The sequence below is a fragment of the Sorex fumeus genome, unplaced genomic scaffold (genome assembly GCF_029834395.1).
Source record: "Sorex fumeus unplaced genomic scaffold, SorFum_2.1 ptg000094l, whole genome shotgun sequence".
NCBI classification, from domain to species: Eukaryota; Metazoa; Chordata; class Mammalia; order Eulipotyphla; family Soricidae; genus Sorex; species Sorex fumeus.
The window spans coordinates 5,629,968-5,642,669 of NW_026606151.1; the positions used below are offsets into that span (position 1 = coordinate 5,629,968).

Below are 12,702 nucleotides of genomic sequence, written 5' to 3' on the forward strand. Positions count from 1 at the left end.
CCAGCTTATGTGTTTCCAGCAGGTCGAGTTTGTTTTAATCAAAGTATGCACTATCACGAGCATCCCAATTCAGTCTGGAGATGTGATACAACCTACTGAAACAGAGCAGGTTTAAATGCCACATCCTTCCTTGGCTTTCTGGGTTTTCATGACCCTATTAACTTCCCTCAGAGGACCTTAATTTCTACTTAAAATATGAAGATAATGTGTCACCTGCAGGATGACATGCACAGCCTGTAGGGCTGTCACAGAGAAGCACAGGAGATTTGGGATGAGGGTTCTCGACGAGAAAGCATCATGTTATTGGGTTTCTCTCCCTCTTTGCTTTTCTGCATCAGTTCTTCTGCCCTTTCTGTAATTGATAAATGGGCCAACCCTGTGGCTGCCACCCACAGGCAGTCGTACACCACAAGATACCTCCCTGAACATTAAAAAAGTCTTAACCATTAATACTCTTTGAATATGATGAGTTCACCACTTACAGCTGCATCCACACCAGCCATTCCATCCCGGATTTAATTAATTCATCAAACATAATTGCTTTGTGTCAAAGACATCTACTATTCACACAACTAAGACATGGTCCTGTCCTCCGGGTTAGGCACCTTGGTAGGTTAGCTTGGTTGGGGAGGGGAAGGCCACAGGCAATTTTCACAGCTCTCAAATCTCCCAAGAACAGAGGAAGAGTGTTGCCTAAGTTAAGTATTAGAATACAAATGGAAAGGAACAAGGTGAAGATGGGATGGGACCATGTTTGAGGCTGAGAATATACAGAACCTGGGTACAAGTAACCAATGGGCAAATTATATGGGGACAAAAGTGAAGAACGGGAACGAGGCAGGATGAATAATATGAGATGAATTGTACATTCATCTTAAAACATATTTTGTCACACTGGGTTTAAAGTGCTGCTTCCAGGGAATTGCTTTTACTTTTCTTTAGCTGTGAGGCCTTTTATCTAGAGCAAATCCTTTATGCGATCAGTTCATTGTACAAAACCAACTTGGTCAGGTGTTCCCCTTCCTGCGGATAGCCACCTATGGTGGAGGCCAAAGGTAATAAAGTGCTACATTTAAGTTGACTTAGCTCTTTGCCTTGAATAGTGTAATGCCCCCTAATGTGTTAACTGGATTTGCCATTTCTGTCATTCTGAGAACACTAACTGGGCAGGCTTGCAGAATTCTAGTGGGTGAAATTCAGAAATGTGAATCTTGGAAAGAGAATGGACTAAAACTTTGAAGCTACTTAGAAGTTATTTCTGTAAATAATGAGTGAGTGCCAGCTTCCCTTAATGGCCTGATTTAGGTAATGTTGTCCCAAGGAACTGAAGTGCAGAGGAGGTATGTAATTTTCCCAGGGTCAAGAGAGATCATTGTTAAACTTGACCAGGCTCTATCTTAACACCTCAAACTGATCACCTTTCCCATCTCCCTTCTCAGCCAACTCTTCCTTCATTGCCCTTCCTGGCTCTTTTAGCTTCCCAGAGTAGCTTACCAGGGTATTGGTTTTTTCTCTCTCATCACCAGTTCTGATACATGCTGTCAGTGGCACTTATCAACAGAGTATTTTTAAACGCTTCTGTGTATTCCCCTAATTTCCCGAGAAAAGACCTTCTTCCTCTTTATGAGACACTAAACATTTTGTCACATACTGCAGTCTCACTGAAGGCTGACAGATGACCTGACTGACTGGGTGAGGTCCCCCTGCTCCTAGAGTGCCATCAGTCGTAGTCACCGCATGTCTCGTCCCTGGTTTATGAAGCTAAGACAGCCCATCCCTGCCCCAGTGACTGGAGGTTCCTCCTTCTAGACCCTTCTATTCAAGATCTTACATTCCCCAGAGATCTTTGAGGGATAAGAAACCATAGTTTTTCTAGTCTAGACTCCCGAGTTTTCTTTTCTTGGCATAGTTTTACTTTCTCCACCCTCTTGAGGCAATGTGGAACCTTCCACCTGAAGAAATTCCTCTGTTTTTTTGTTTTCAAACTATAGCACTGTAGCACTGTCCTCTCATTGTTCATCGATTTGCTCGAGCAGGCACTAGTAACGTCTCCATTGTGAGACTTGTTACTATTTTTGGCATATGAAATATGCAACGGGGAGTTTACCAGGCTCTGCTGTGTGGGTGAGATACTCTTGGTAGCTTGCGGGCTCTCCAAGAGGGGCGGAGGAATCGAACCCGGGTTGACCGCATGCAAAGCAAACGCCCTACCCACTGTGCTATTAATCTTCAGAAGGATTTTCTCACCAGACAGGAATCCTATTGATGCTTTACATTCTACACCCTTGACGGTGGCATCCTGACACTACCACTTTGGACACCATTGTTCATTCACCTCTCTGTGGAGAGAAAAGTGAGAGTAGAGGTGGGGTGAGAGAGCCAGCTTGATATTACTCTCCCGTCTCTTTATTCCTACTTCCCTAGTCCCTATGTTGAAATACCAGACATTATTGGGTAGAGTACATACCCTCGCCTCATGAAAGAGGTACCTGAAGGTGGTCGGGGGAGGGGAACAGCAAGGGAAGAGGGCGTGATTACTCCCCGGAGGTCTCCCTTCAGTTCCCTGTTCTGTCCTTCACTAAAAGGGCATCTGTTATGCTGTACCTCCTGCTTACGGGAGACATGGACCCCTTAAAGTGTTAAGATCTAATAAGACACTGAACTTTTGTGAAAATGAGATTTCATCTTGCTTAGCAACGGAAGGTTTCTTTTTCTAAGCCGATTTAGCTCATCGCCTTGAACATCATAGCTCATAACGCGTTAACTAGATTTCCCATTTGTGTCACTGAAGAGTTATGTGGAAAAAATACAGAGAAAAAAAGCAGCCCTTTGGAAACAATGGGAGGAAGAAAGTTAATTGAATTTAAATTAGACATAGCAATCACTGGGAGCATAATTGAAAGTTTCAAAGGAGACCATCAGGCATTCGTGTCATGGGTAAGATTTTTCTTCTGGATAAAGTATTCTGATGTAAAATGTGTTGATATATAGTATCTAACCTCACACTCCATTTTCTTATAAATGTCAAGCACTTTGGGGTAAAATGCACTGAGTTTCTCCTATCTAGAAATTTCTTAAATGAAAGATATAAATTCTACTTTGTTATTCTGAAAAGAATGATAAAATTTAACTGTGTTTCTGGCTCCATTATTCTTCTGAAATCCACTTAAAAACTTGTCATAAAAAAGATTCTAAATGGCCCTAGGAGCCTAGGATAGACTCCATTAAGAAAAGAACTACTTTATTTTCTTTATTTTTGATGAGACACATTTCCTAACTTTCTTGTAATGAACTTACATAGCTTTTGTTATCAAGTAAAGAGTTTTTAATTTAAAAAATATCTTTTCTCTGAGCTGGCTCAACTTAAGAGTGAACCCAAGAATATGATCAGCAATGCTTGTAAAATTGGCCTGCATGAAGCAGACTGACATTCTCAGAGGTTCCTGAGGGTCTGATGCTATGCCTGAGAGAAATCATCATTTAATCCCACTTTGCCCCAGACACCCTGATGTTGCGTTCAGGCCTGCCTGAGATTCCAACCTCATGGTCTATGTCTCATATCCATACCTGGCAGTTTCACACCATCTCTCCCACTCTCAGTCCCTGCAGTTGTACTGGAGAGCTTTGAAAACCAGAACCTCCCATAACGCCTCCTCCCTGCATTTCTAGCTTCACCATCAAATTAGTACTCTGACTTCCAATAAGATGTGCATTGCAAAGGAAACTTCTGTTGAAGTCACCTGGAGATAATGGCCTTAACCAGAAATATTTGTGAATTACTTTTGTGTGGTGTGTGTTGTTGTTGTTGTTGTTGTTACTTTGGGGCCATACCTCGAAGTGCTCAGGGCTTATTTCTGGCTCAGGTATCACTTCTGGGAACTCCTGAGTACTTAGGGTGGTACCAGGGGTAGGACTGGGCTTAGCCGGGTACAGTGAAAGCTATATCTCCAGTCACTTTCACTTTTCAAAAAACTGTTGTAGTGAATACATGAGTCTACCACATGCCATCATAACTCTTCAAGCGTAGAGTTCAATGGTGTTCAGTGGCATTGTCACCTGCTGCCAAGGGGATTAGGGTTCTCATTTCCGCCAGCTAGCTCTGCTGTCCAGACATATTTGTCTATAAGATGAGAAAGGGGGCTTGGATTCCCCAGTAGCCCCTGCATCTCTTGGGACTGACAGCATTTTTAAAAACAGGTTCCAGTGCCATTCTCCTGCATCAGCGTCCTCTTTTCTCCTTCTCTCTTACAGCTCTGAGCAGCGGGTCCCAATTACCCCTTCCTACCACAGCTCTGCTTTGCACTCGGGTGATGGGGTCACAAAAGCAGGACCTCTGGGCCTTCCGGAAATAAGACAAGTGCCAACTGTTGTGATTGAATGTGATGACAATAAAGAAAACGTGCCTCATGAGTCCGACTACGAAGACTCTTCTTGCCTCTACACAAGAGCAGAGGAAGAGGAGGAGGAAGAGGATGAGGACGACGACAGCAACTTGTATACCAGTGCGTGTCTGCATGTGTGTGAGTGTGTGTGTGCGTGTGTGTGTGTGTGTGTGTGTGTGCGCGCGCATGCTTGCCTTTGTGAATTTGTTCTCCACCCCAGCAAGAGGGCTTCAACCCTCAGGATTCTAGTCCTGGGTCAGGTTACAGGTCAGAGGACAGCTGTGGGCCAAAGGCCAGTTGTGGGTTTGAGGGGGCCATTTAATTAGCCTGAAGGGGCCCTAATTTCTTCACTCATCACATCCAAGGGCAAATGTACTCAGTCATTGTGCTAAAAACCATAATACTTCTTAGATGGGTCTCTCTTTGATTGCTTCCTTTGGGGTGCAACCTTCACCCTTTAAAATAAGGAACCCCCCCAAACTGCTAGTCAATTAAAAAATTCTCTGAAACTAAACATGAACATGCAATAAGGTTTTGAGGCCGCATCCAGTGGTGCTCCAGAGCTCAAACCCAGAGATCCGGCATATAAAGTATGCCTGCACCCCAGCCCACTTCCCCAACCCCAAGTCACTTAAAAGCATACCTCAAAAATACCTTGAGTCACAAAGTGGTGTGCAGGGCTTGTGCCTGCATCCCAAGTCTGGCTTCTGATGGCAAGCTCTCCATAATAAAATCCCAAGAACTTTAAAAAATAAAAGACTATACTTCTCCCATCTCTCCCTCTCCGTAACACTCACCAGGCGTCAGCAATTTGGTGAAATCTGAGAACTGGCAGTAAAATAAGAATTAAAAAGTATTGAGGAGACAATCCTAGAGGGGGCAACCCAGGTGCACCTGGTCCCTGAGTAGAGGGGGCAGTGGCTTGGCCACCCTTCTCCTCTCTTGCCCAGATTGCTGAATGTCCCATACAGTTGTCTCAGCCGCTGCACAAACAACACTGTGGCTAGAACCTTCTTTGTGGTGGGGGTATCCAGTACATGGTAGGATATTGATGGTGTCCCTGGTCTCTCCCCACGTAATTCCTGACCAACTTCCCCCCACACACTACCACCCCAAAAAATAAGTTGTGTTTTTTTTATTGAATTATCATGCGATACACAGTTACAAAGTTGTTTATGATTGGGTTTTATCATACAATATTCCAACACCCTTCCCTTCATCAGTGTACATCTCCCACCACCAATGTCCCCAGTTTCCCTCCTGCCATCCCCCAACTCCCCCCCCCCCAAGCTGCCTCTATGGCAGGTATTTTTTCTTTCTCTGTCTCAAAAAGAAAAAAAGAAATCAGTTTTGGCAAGCAGAAATGTCTCCCGACTACGCCAAGGTCTCCTGGGAGGCAAAATCAACCCTGATTTGTATGAAGCACTGATTAATCCCAGCTGTGAGGGAGGCTGGCCTTGGGGGAACAGACCTTTCATGCCAAAAGAGTAAAACCCATCTCAGAACATGGACATTTCTATGACCTCACTTTCACCCCCAAACAGACCCTACTTTGTCTGCCTAATTTTATTTTTGGCCCCTATGTGATGGCCTCTCTCCTCTCCATCTCTGCTCATCAGGCCAGCCCCGATGCCCCTCCACCCTCCCTGTCTGGGGAATGACAGCGTCCCTCTGCCACACACTCACAAACACACGTGCGCGCGCACACACACACGCACACACAACACACATGCATGCACATGCACACACACATACACACAAGCACACACACGCACACACATACACACGCATGCACACACATACACACATACACACCGCACACACGCATACACACCCAAAGACATACACACAGCGTAAGCATGCACACACACATACACACACATCACACACACACATGCACACACACATGCCCACGTGCGTGCGTGCACACACACACACACACACACACACACACACACACATACATGCACCGCACATGCTTGCCATTCTCTGTGAAGCTTTCCCCAGCCAGAAGCTGCTCTCTCCTCTTTCCTTCTCTTCACAGCTCGGGTCATGCCCTCCTTCATGCTCCTTTCCACATGCCAGGCTCCTTAGAGAGCATACAGAAGCCCAGCTCCTGTGTCCTTGCCGCCTCCTGGTGTGCTGCTAGGAACATGGAGCAGCCCGGTTGCAGGAGCTGGAAGCTTCGAGGATCTTAGCTACTCTCTGGCGTTCATGCCATTATGTCGTTCTCCCCTCCTTTCCCCTGGCAGCTCACAGTGACCCCACAGAACCCAGGCAGGTCTGTCTCTAATCTGACTCCTTCCTCCCTCCTGCAGGCTCCCTGGCCATGAAGGTGTGCAGGAAGGACTCCTTAGCCATCAAACTCAGCAACAGGCCCTCCAAGAGAGAGCTGGAAGAGAAGAACATCCTTCCCCGGCAGACAGATGAAGAGAGGCTGGAGCTGAGGCAGCAGATTGGCACCAAGCTCACCAGGTAGGACAGTAGAACCTGCAGCAATACCGATTTTAGGAGACGAACTCAGGTCCTTGTACCCTTCGGGCCTCCTCCGTCTGACTGGAGGAACTTAGTATAGGAACGTACAATATGTGAAACGTTCCATTTCTTGGAGCCGGAGAGATGGTACAATGGGTAGTGTGCTTTGCCTCGCATGTGACCAACCTGGCATCAATCCCTGGCACCCCTTAAGGTCATCCCAGCCCTGCGCATGGAACCAGAATAAGCCCTAAGCATCAACAATTGTGACTCAAACAAACAAACAAACAAACAAAAAATATTCCATTTCTTGTCCAGGCTTGCTTCTCTAGTTCTCTTTCCTCCACGTTATCAGTATCTCAGAAATCTCACTTGGTGGAAGGCATGGGGATAAGCTGAGAGGGTGGCACCTGGGAATAATGATCACCTGTAGAGACATCACCACTGCTATCCAGTAGAAGCCAGGTCCCACGTACACAGAAACTCTGGTTTGGTCCAGCCTACAGCAATCCAGTAAGCAGCAGCACCTCTGACCCCCTGCAACTAGAGGAGATGAGTGGTTATTGTGGGGCTTATCAGTAATCTATGCTTCTTCCTAGATGCTGCCCCAGATACAAAGATAGTACAGACACAGGGAGTGTGTTACTTCCATATAGTGTATACATGTAGTACCCTTGTAATCTAAAGCATATCAATTAGACCTGTTAGGACCTTTGTAAGCAATGGCATGTTGGTTTGACCCAATAGGACCCTCATAATCTAGGGCACATTGATGAAATGAGCTAATATTTGGAGAGCCCTTGTTCATTCTCAGAACTTCTGCTAGTCATTTTACATGGACTGAACCATTTCAATGTTGAGCCTCCCTCTGAGGAAAAGTCTTGGATACCCATTATACAGATGGGAACCACGGGCGACACTGGCATAACGTCACACAGAAGGAATCTGGTGATGCCTGACCACTCTGGCTCTATTTGCCATGCCCTTCAGTCTACCGCAGATCCCAGTGCATCCAGCCATGTCCCAGGACTTTCTTTTCTCCTCATTGACCAGTGTTTCTCGCTGCCTGTGTTTGTGTGTTGGTAAAATGAAGGGCAATAAGAATTATACCACAGCTGTGAAGCATTTGAAACAGCATCAGCCCCAGAGCAAACACTCAGCAATTGTTAATCTGTTTCTCAAGTGAGGGAGCTGGTGCTCATGGGGCTTCTTAAGGCATCGACTTTGTGCAGAGACATGCTGGGATCTCCCTCCCCCCTCCTGGTTTCCCTTGTTACCTCAATATTTACTTGGGCCCCCTGGGACAGTGTTGTATAATGGCTGTGGGCTGTATAGAATGTTCCATATAGAGGCATGATTTGTCCTTGGATTATATAGTCATAATTCATAGAATGAAAACATCCAACCCCCCCAGCACTGCCTACTGGCCACCCCCACCCCCACCACACACACACACACACACACACACACACACACACACACAACAGTCATTGGAGGTGGTAACTTGTCCACATTTTGTCGACTTGGTGGTTCCAATGTCTCCTACTAGCTCAGCGAGAGTTAGACCGCTTCAATTCTCACAGCATTCTGGAAAACTTGCCCCTGGTGCAGAACTTGATTGTAGAACACTCTTTCTTGGACTTAACCTGAAACTTCTGTGCACACACAGAAGTCACTTTAGAGCCTCACCCCCTAACACTCATGTCTCCATTCCTTGGAGACAGTCCTGGGTCCCCCGCTGCCTCCTCTCCCAGCCTGCCAGCACTTTCATCTCTCTGGCCATATATCTGCAGGCTTTCTAACCAGTGTACTCAATTGAGGACACAGTATAGCTAATGCTGTCTTTGCGGAGACTGGGGCGGGGGGGTGGGGGGGGGCGAGAAATGAAGGAGTAGAACCTTGACTGTGGTCCCTTGTAAAATCTTATCACGCCGAAGGTTGTGTGTTCACGGGCTCACTGGACGGCACTGTCTCACCGCCTGCGTTCGGTGCTCTTGAGCCACTGTGTGTGGCCTGGATCGGAACGGCTGTTGGCCAAGGGCAGACGGAAGAAGAAATGGGGGCCAGGCCGGTCTATATCAATAGTAGTTTATTCCAATCCTCTTCACTCCTGTCTTTCTCTGCCTCCTTCTCTCCTGGGCCCCAATCTTGGAACCTCTCTCCTTCTGGCTCTGACTCTGGATCTCTGGAGCCCGAGCTCTCTCGCTTCTGACTCCCCTTCCGAGCTTACATCTTAGTTTATATAGCAGTCACATAAGGCGGTAACATAAAGGTGGGTTGAATACTGACGAATCAACAAAGAGAGGTAAGACCACTCCTCCAGGAGATTAACTCAAGGATAAAATCTCATCTACAGAGATTACTTCAGATTACTAGGAGATCCACCCAAGGGTGGGATCCCAACAAGGGTGTGTTCTTCCCTCAGTTAGTAATCTACTTAAATAGTTGTAATAAATCTACTTCTAATATTTCTAGCAATGTCATTCTGTATGAGAACAGTAAGAGATATAAATTTAGTTTGGTTCTTCCTGAGAACATCTCACTATACATTTCGCAGTCCTCAGGCCAGGTTAATCTTTCTAGCTCCAGCAGGGTCCTAGTCTCGTCGTTACTTACTTTTGGATCATGACAGCATTTGTCCATGATCATGCCCTCAACTTATAGTTGAGTATTGTGGCTCTTTGACCTGGCCCATTTCAATGCCAGGGTAGCTCACTGCTTGCCCTGGGTCCATTCAGTCCCTCGTCGGGACCCTGCTTTTGGGGTGCTAGGAACTAAGGGCAACTGAGTCAAGAAATCAGATGCCCAGGAGTAAATATTATTCGGAGTCCATCAACTCCCAAGTTACAAAGCGTAATATTAACTGTCTTCCTGTGTCCACACAGAAAGGACATTGCTTACAATACAAGTTCAGTGTGCTTACAATACAAGTTCAGTGTTCTTAGATGGGTGTGACCTGACAAACCTAAGCTACCTGAGGAAGGACAAAAGAGTGTTATCCTACAGTCCCTCTTTTCGAAGTTCACCTCACCCACCTTTCTGCAGAAGAGGCAGCCTTTGAGAGAATTATCCTCCTACCTCCACTTTGTTAAGAGGCATGCAGGACCCCAGCGTATGTTGGGGGAGGGGGGCCCCTCTCTGCAGAGATGAGTGAGCTGCTCATTTATTCTGCTGCCTGGGCAGAATGAAGGGGAAATGTAGAGAACCATCTGAGATCAGAAATCTTGGGTTCTACTTTCACCTAGGCCGTCCTTGGCCTTCCCTGACCTTCATGTCCTGATCCACCAGGATTAGATTTGATCATCTGATTGTTGTTTGTAAATTGTGACCTCAGTTCTCTTATGAAAGTAACTAGAGAGCCGAAGCGATAGTACAGCGGGTAGGGTGTTTGCTTTGTATGCAGCCGACTCAGGTTCGATCCCCGGCATCCCATATGGTCCCCCAAGAACTGCCAAGAGTAACCCCTGAGTATTGCCAGTTGTGACCCAACAATCAAAAAAAAAGGTAACTGAAGAATACTTCTGAAGCCAGGAAGAATATTTCTGAAGCCAGGAGAGCGTGGCATACTTCGGCTATTCAGAGAGGAACGTCTTGGAATTGTAAACTCTTGGGACCACAGGCTTTGTAGAGGGAGTGTATAAAGCACAGGGCCAGGAAGACAGTCTGAGGTTAGGGTTCATGCACCATGTGGTTCAGCACCACATGGATCAGGATGTAAGGTCCCAAGCAGTGCCATATCCTTGGGCTCTAACACCAACCCGCCAGCCCAGGTGATCTTGTATTGCCAGGAGTAGCCTCTGAGCACACTTGGGTCCTATAGCATTTCAGAGGTATAAAAAAACTTTTAGTATTTCAAAGAATCATCCCACATTGGGCCGAAGGAGCAGAAAGATGAAATAAAATGCTATAAAGATTGGCAGAGTTTCTACCTAAGAATACAAAGCTACTGAGCTTGTTGAGGTACTTGGGCCAAACCCCCTCACCTACCCCCCCTTAACCACATTTATAAAGTCAGGTGGAAGTTTTGATCATCATTCACTCCCTTGGTCAACCTCTTTCGGAGAAGTGAGGGAGCCGTGGGACCTCACGGGGGTCAGCTGGGTGCCCGCTGGTTTGCTCTTCAGAGATGCAGCTGGGAGATGGGTGCAGAGAACAGGAGGGGAATGTCTCAGTGGAAGGAGATGGAAATTCTGGTAAAATGAAGCATCTGTCTGACTATGATGCTACTTGCTCCTGTGCTATCCGAGGCAGGGTTTATCTGTGCAGGAGTATGTATATGTAACTTAGAAGTGAAGAAATGGCATATTGACAATTCATGCTTAGATTTTTTTTAAAAATGGAAGTTCTAGAGAGCTGAGAGTCCTTACATCCAAGGGTCCCTGCTCAGAGCTACATGAGCAGGCCTTTCATCTCCAGAAAACTTCACCAGTAGAAATTTAAAGCCCTGGGGACAACCCCTCATATAACCCTGCAGCTGCAAGACTGCAAGGGGGACACACCTGGTGATTCTCAGGGGTTACCTCTGGTTTTGCACTCAGGAATTACTCCTGGCAGTGGTTGGGGGACCATCTGGGATGCTGGGAATTGAACCCAGGTCAGCTGCAAGCAAGGCAAACGCCCTACCCACTGTACTATTGCTCCAGCCCCATTTCATAGTAGTCTTGTAAAGAAAACTTTAGAGCTCATGCTGTGCTCAGAATGAGGATGATCCCTGGGTGTCGGGCATCATGAAGATCAGGGGAGATCAACTTTCTAACTGTCTCTACTAAAGCTTGAAGGATTGCTGAGCAAATGACTCCACCATTTGTTCAGAGCAGTTCAGTGTGGGGCTCAGAACCACTGGGGAACAGACTCTCAGGAAACAGAGAAGTAGCTGGTCCACAAAACAGTGAGGTTTTTGTTTCTAAGACCTCTCTCCTCAAATGAAGAGTTCTGTGCCTCACTAGGAACACGCATTTTGCAAAAATGGAGCTACTACTCTTGGTTTCTCAATAGACAGCATGCCCAGGCCTCTCCTTGGACACCGGGCAGCTTTTCAGACCAGCTGGTTCATCCTTTCCAATGAAGACCCCTGAGGGGGAGGTTGGAAAGAATTCTGGGACATGCCCTGCAGTGTGGACAGGAGCGTGCTATGCACTAAATGAAACTCGGGCATATCGGGGGAATTTTTACCATCAGCTGGCAGAGACTCCAGATCTCCTCAAGTGGCTCCACCCTGAAACGGTCACCCTCCCTCTTAGAGGCAACACAATCATCTTTCTGTCCATCAGGGTTGGCCAGAACTGCTTCATCCTTTACCTGAGCTGGGGGCAGGCATAGCACTCACTGAAAAGAGGTGCCCAGGAGGTTTGCTTAGTTCGGAAAGGGTGTTTCTCCCCAATGTCCTTTTTCAACTCTAAGTTTTGTCAGTGATACTTAAAACACAATAGTCCGTCCATGTTGTTCTTGATTAAAAACGACAGACTAGCTGTATTGAATGCACATCTCAGACTGTGGAGTGCCACCGGCTGAGTGGCTCACACAGCAGAACTGGATTGTCACATGGTCCTGAAGGCTGCATGTCCTAGATAAAGGTGTCACAGCTGGCCCTTTGGCAGACTGTGAGGAGAGAGCGTGAAAGGGGCCCGGAACCTCCTCTTCTTCCAGTGAAGGAGAGAAGTTCCTGAGTCTTTATCTTTCCTAGACTTTTAAGTGCATCAGCCTGATCCTTCTGTGATCTTTCTCTCCTGGGTGGTGTGTCTAAATTCAAATATCTCCTCTTCAGGGGCGATGGAACAGCATGTAGGGCGTTTGCCTTGCACACAGCTGACCCAGGTTCAATCCCTGGCATTCCATATGGTCTCTA

The 12,702-nt window shown here is 46.6% G+C and overlaps 1 protein-coding gene across 7 annotated transcripts in view; it reads left to right on the forward strand.

Moving 5' to 3' along the window:
• Positions 1 to 12,702, forward strand: part of PHACTR1 (phosphatase and actin regulator 1) — a 565,331-nt gene that overhangs the window by 501,369 nt on the left and 51,260 nt on the right. For all 7 annotated transcript variants that reach the window (XM_056132319.1, XM_056132324.1, XM_056132320.1 and 4 more), the window contains 2 exons: positions 4,252 to 4,502; positions 6,701 to 6,857. In XM_056132319.1, the coding sequence (XP_055988294.1) occupies positions 4,252 to 4,502; positions 6,701 to 6,857 (408 nt within the window). The remainder of the gene's footprint in view (positions 1 to 4,251; positions 4,503 to 6,700; positions 6,858 to 12,702) is intronic.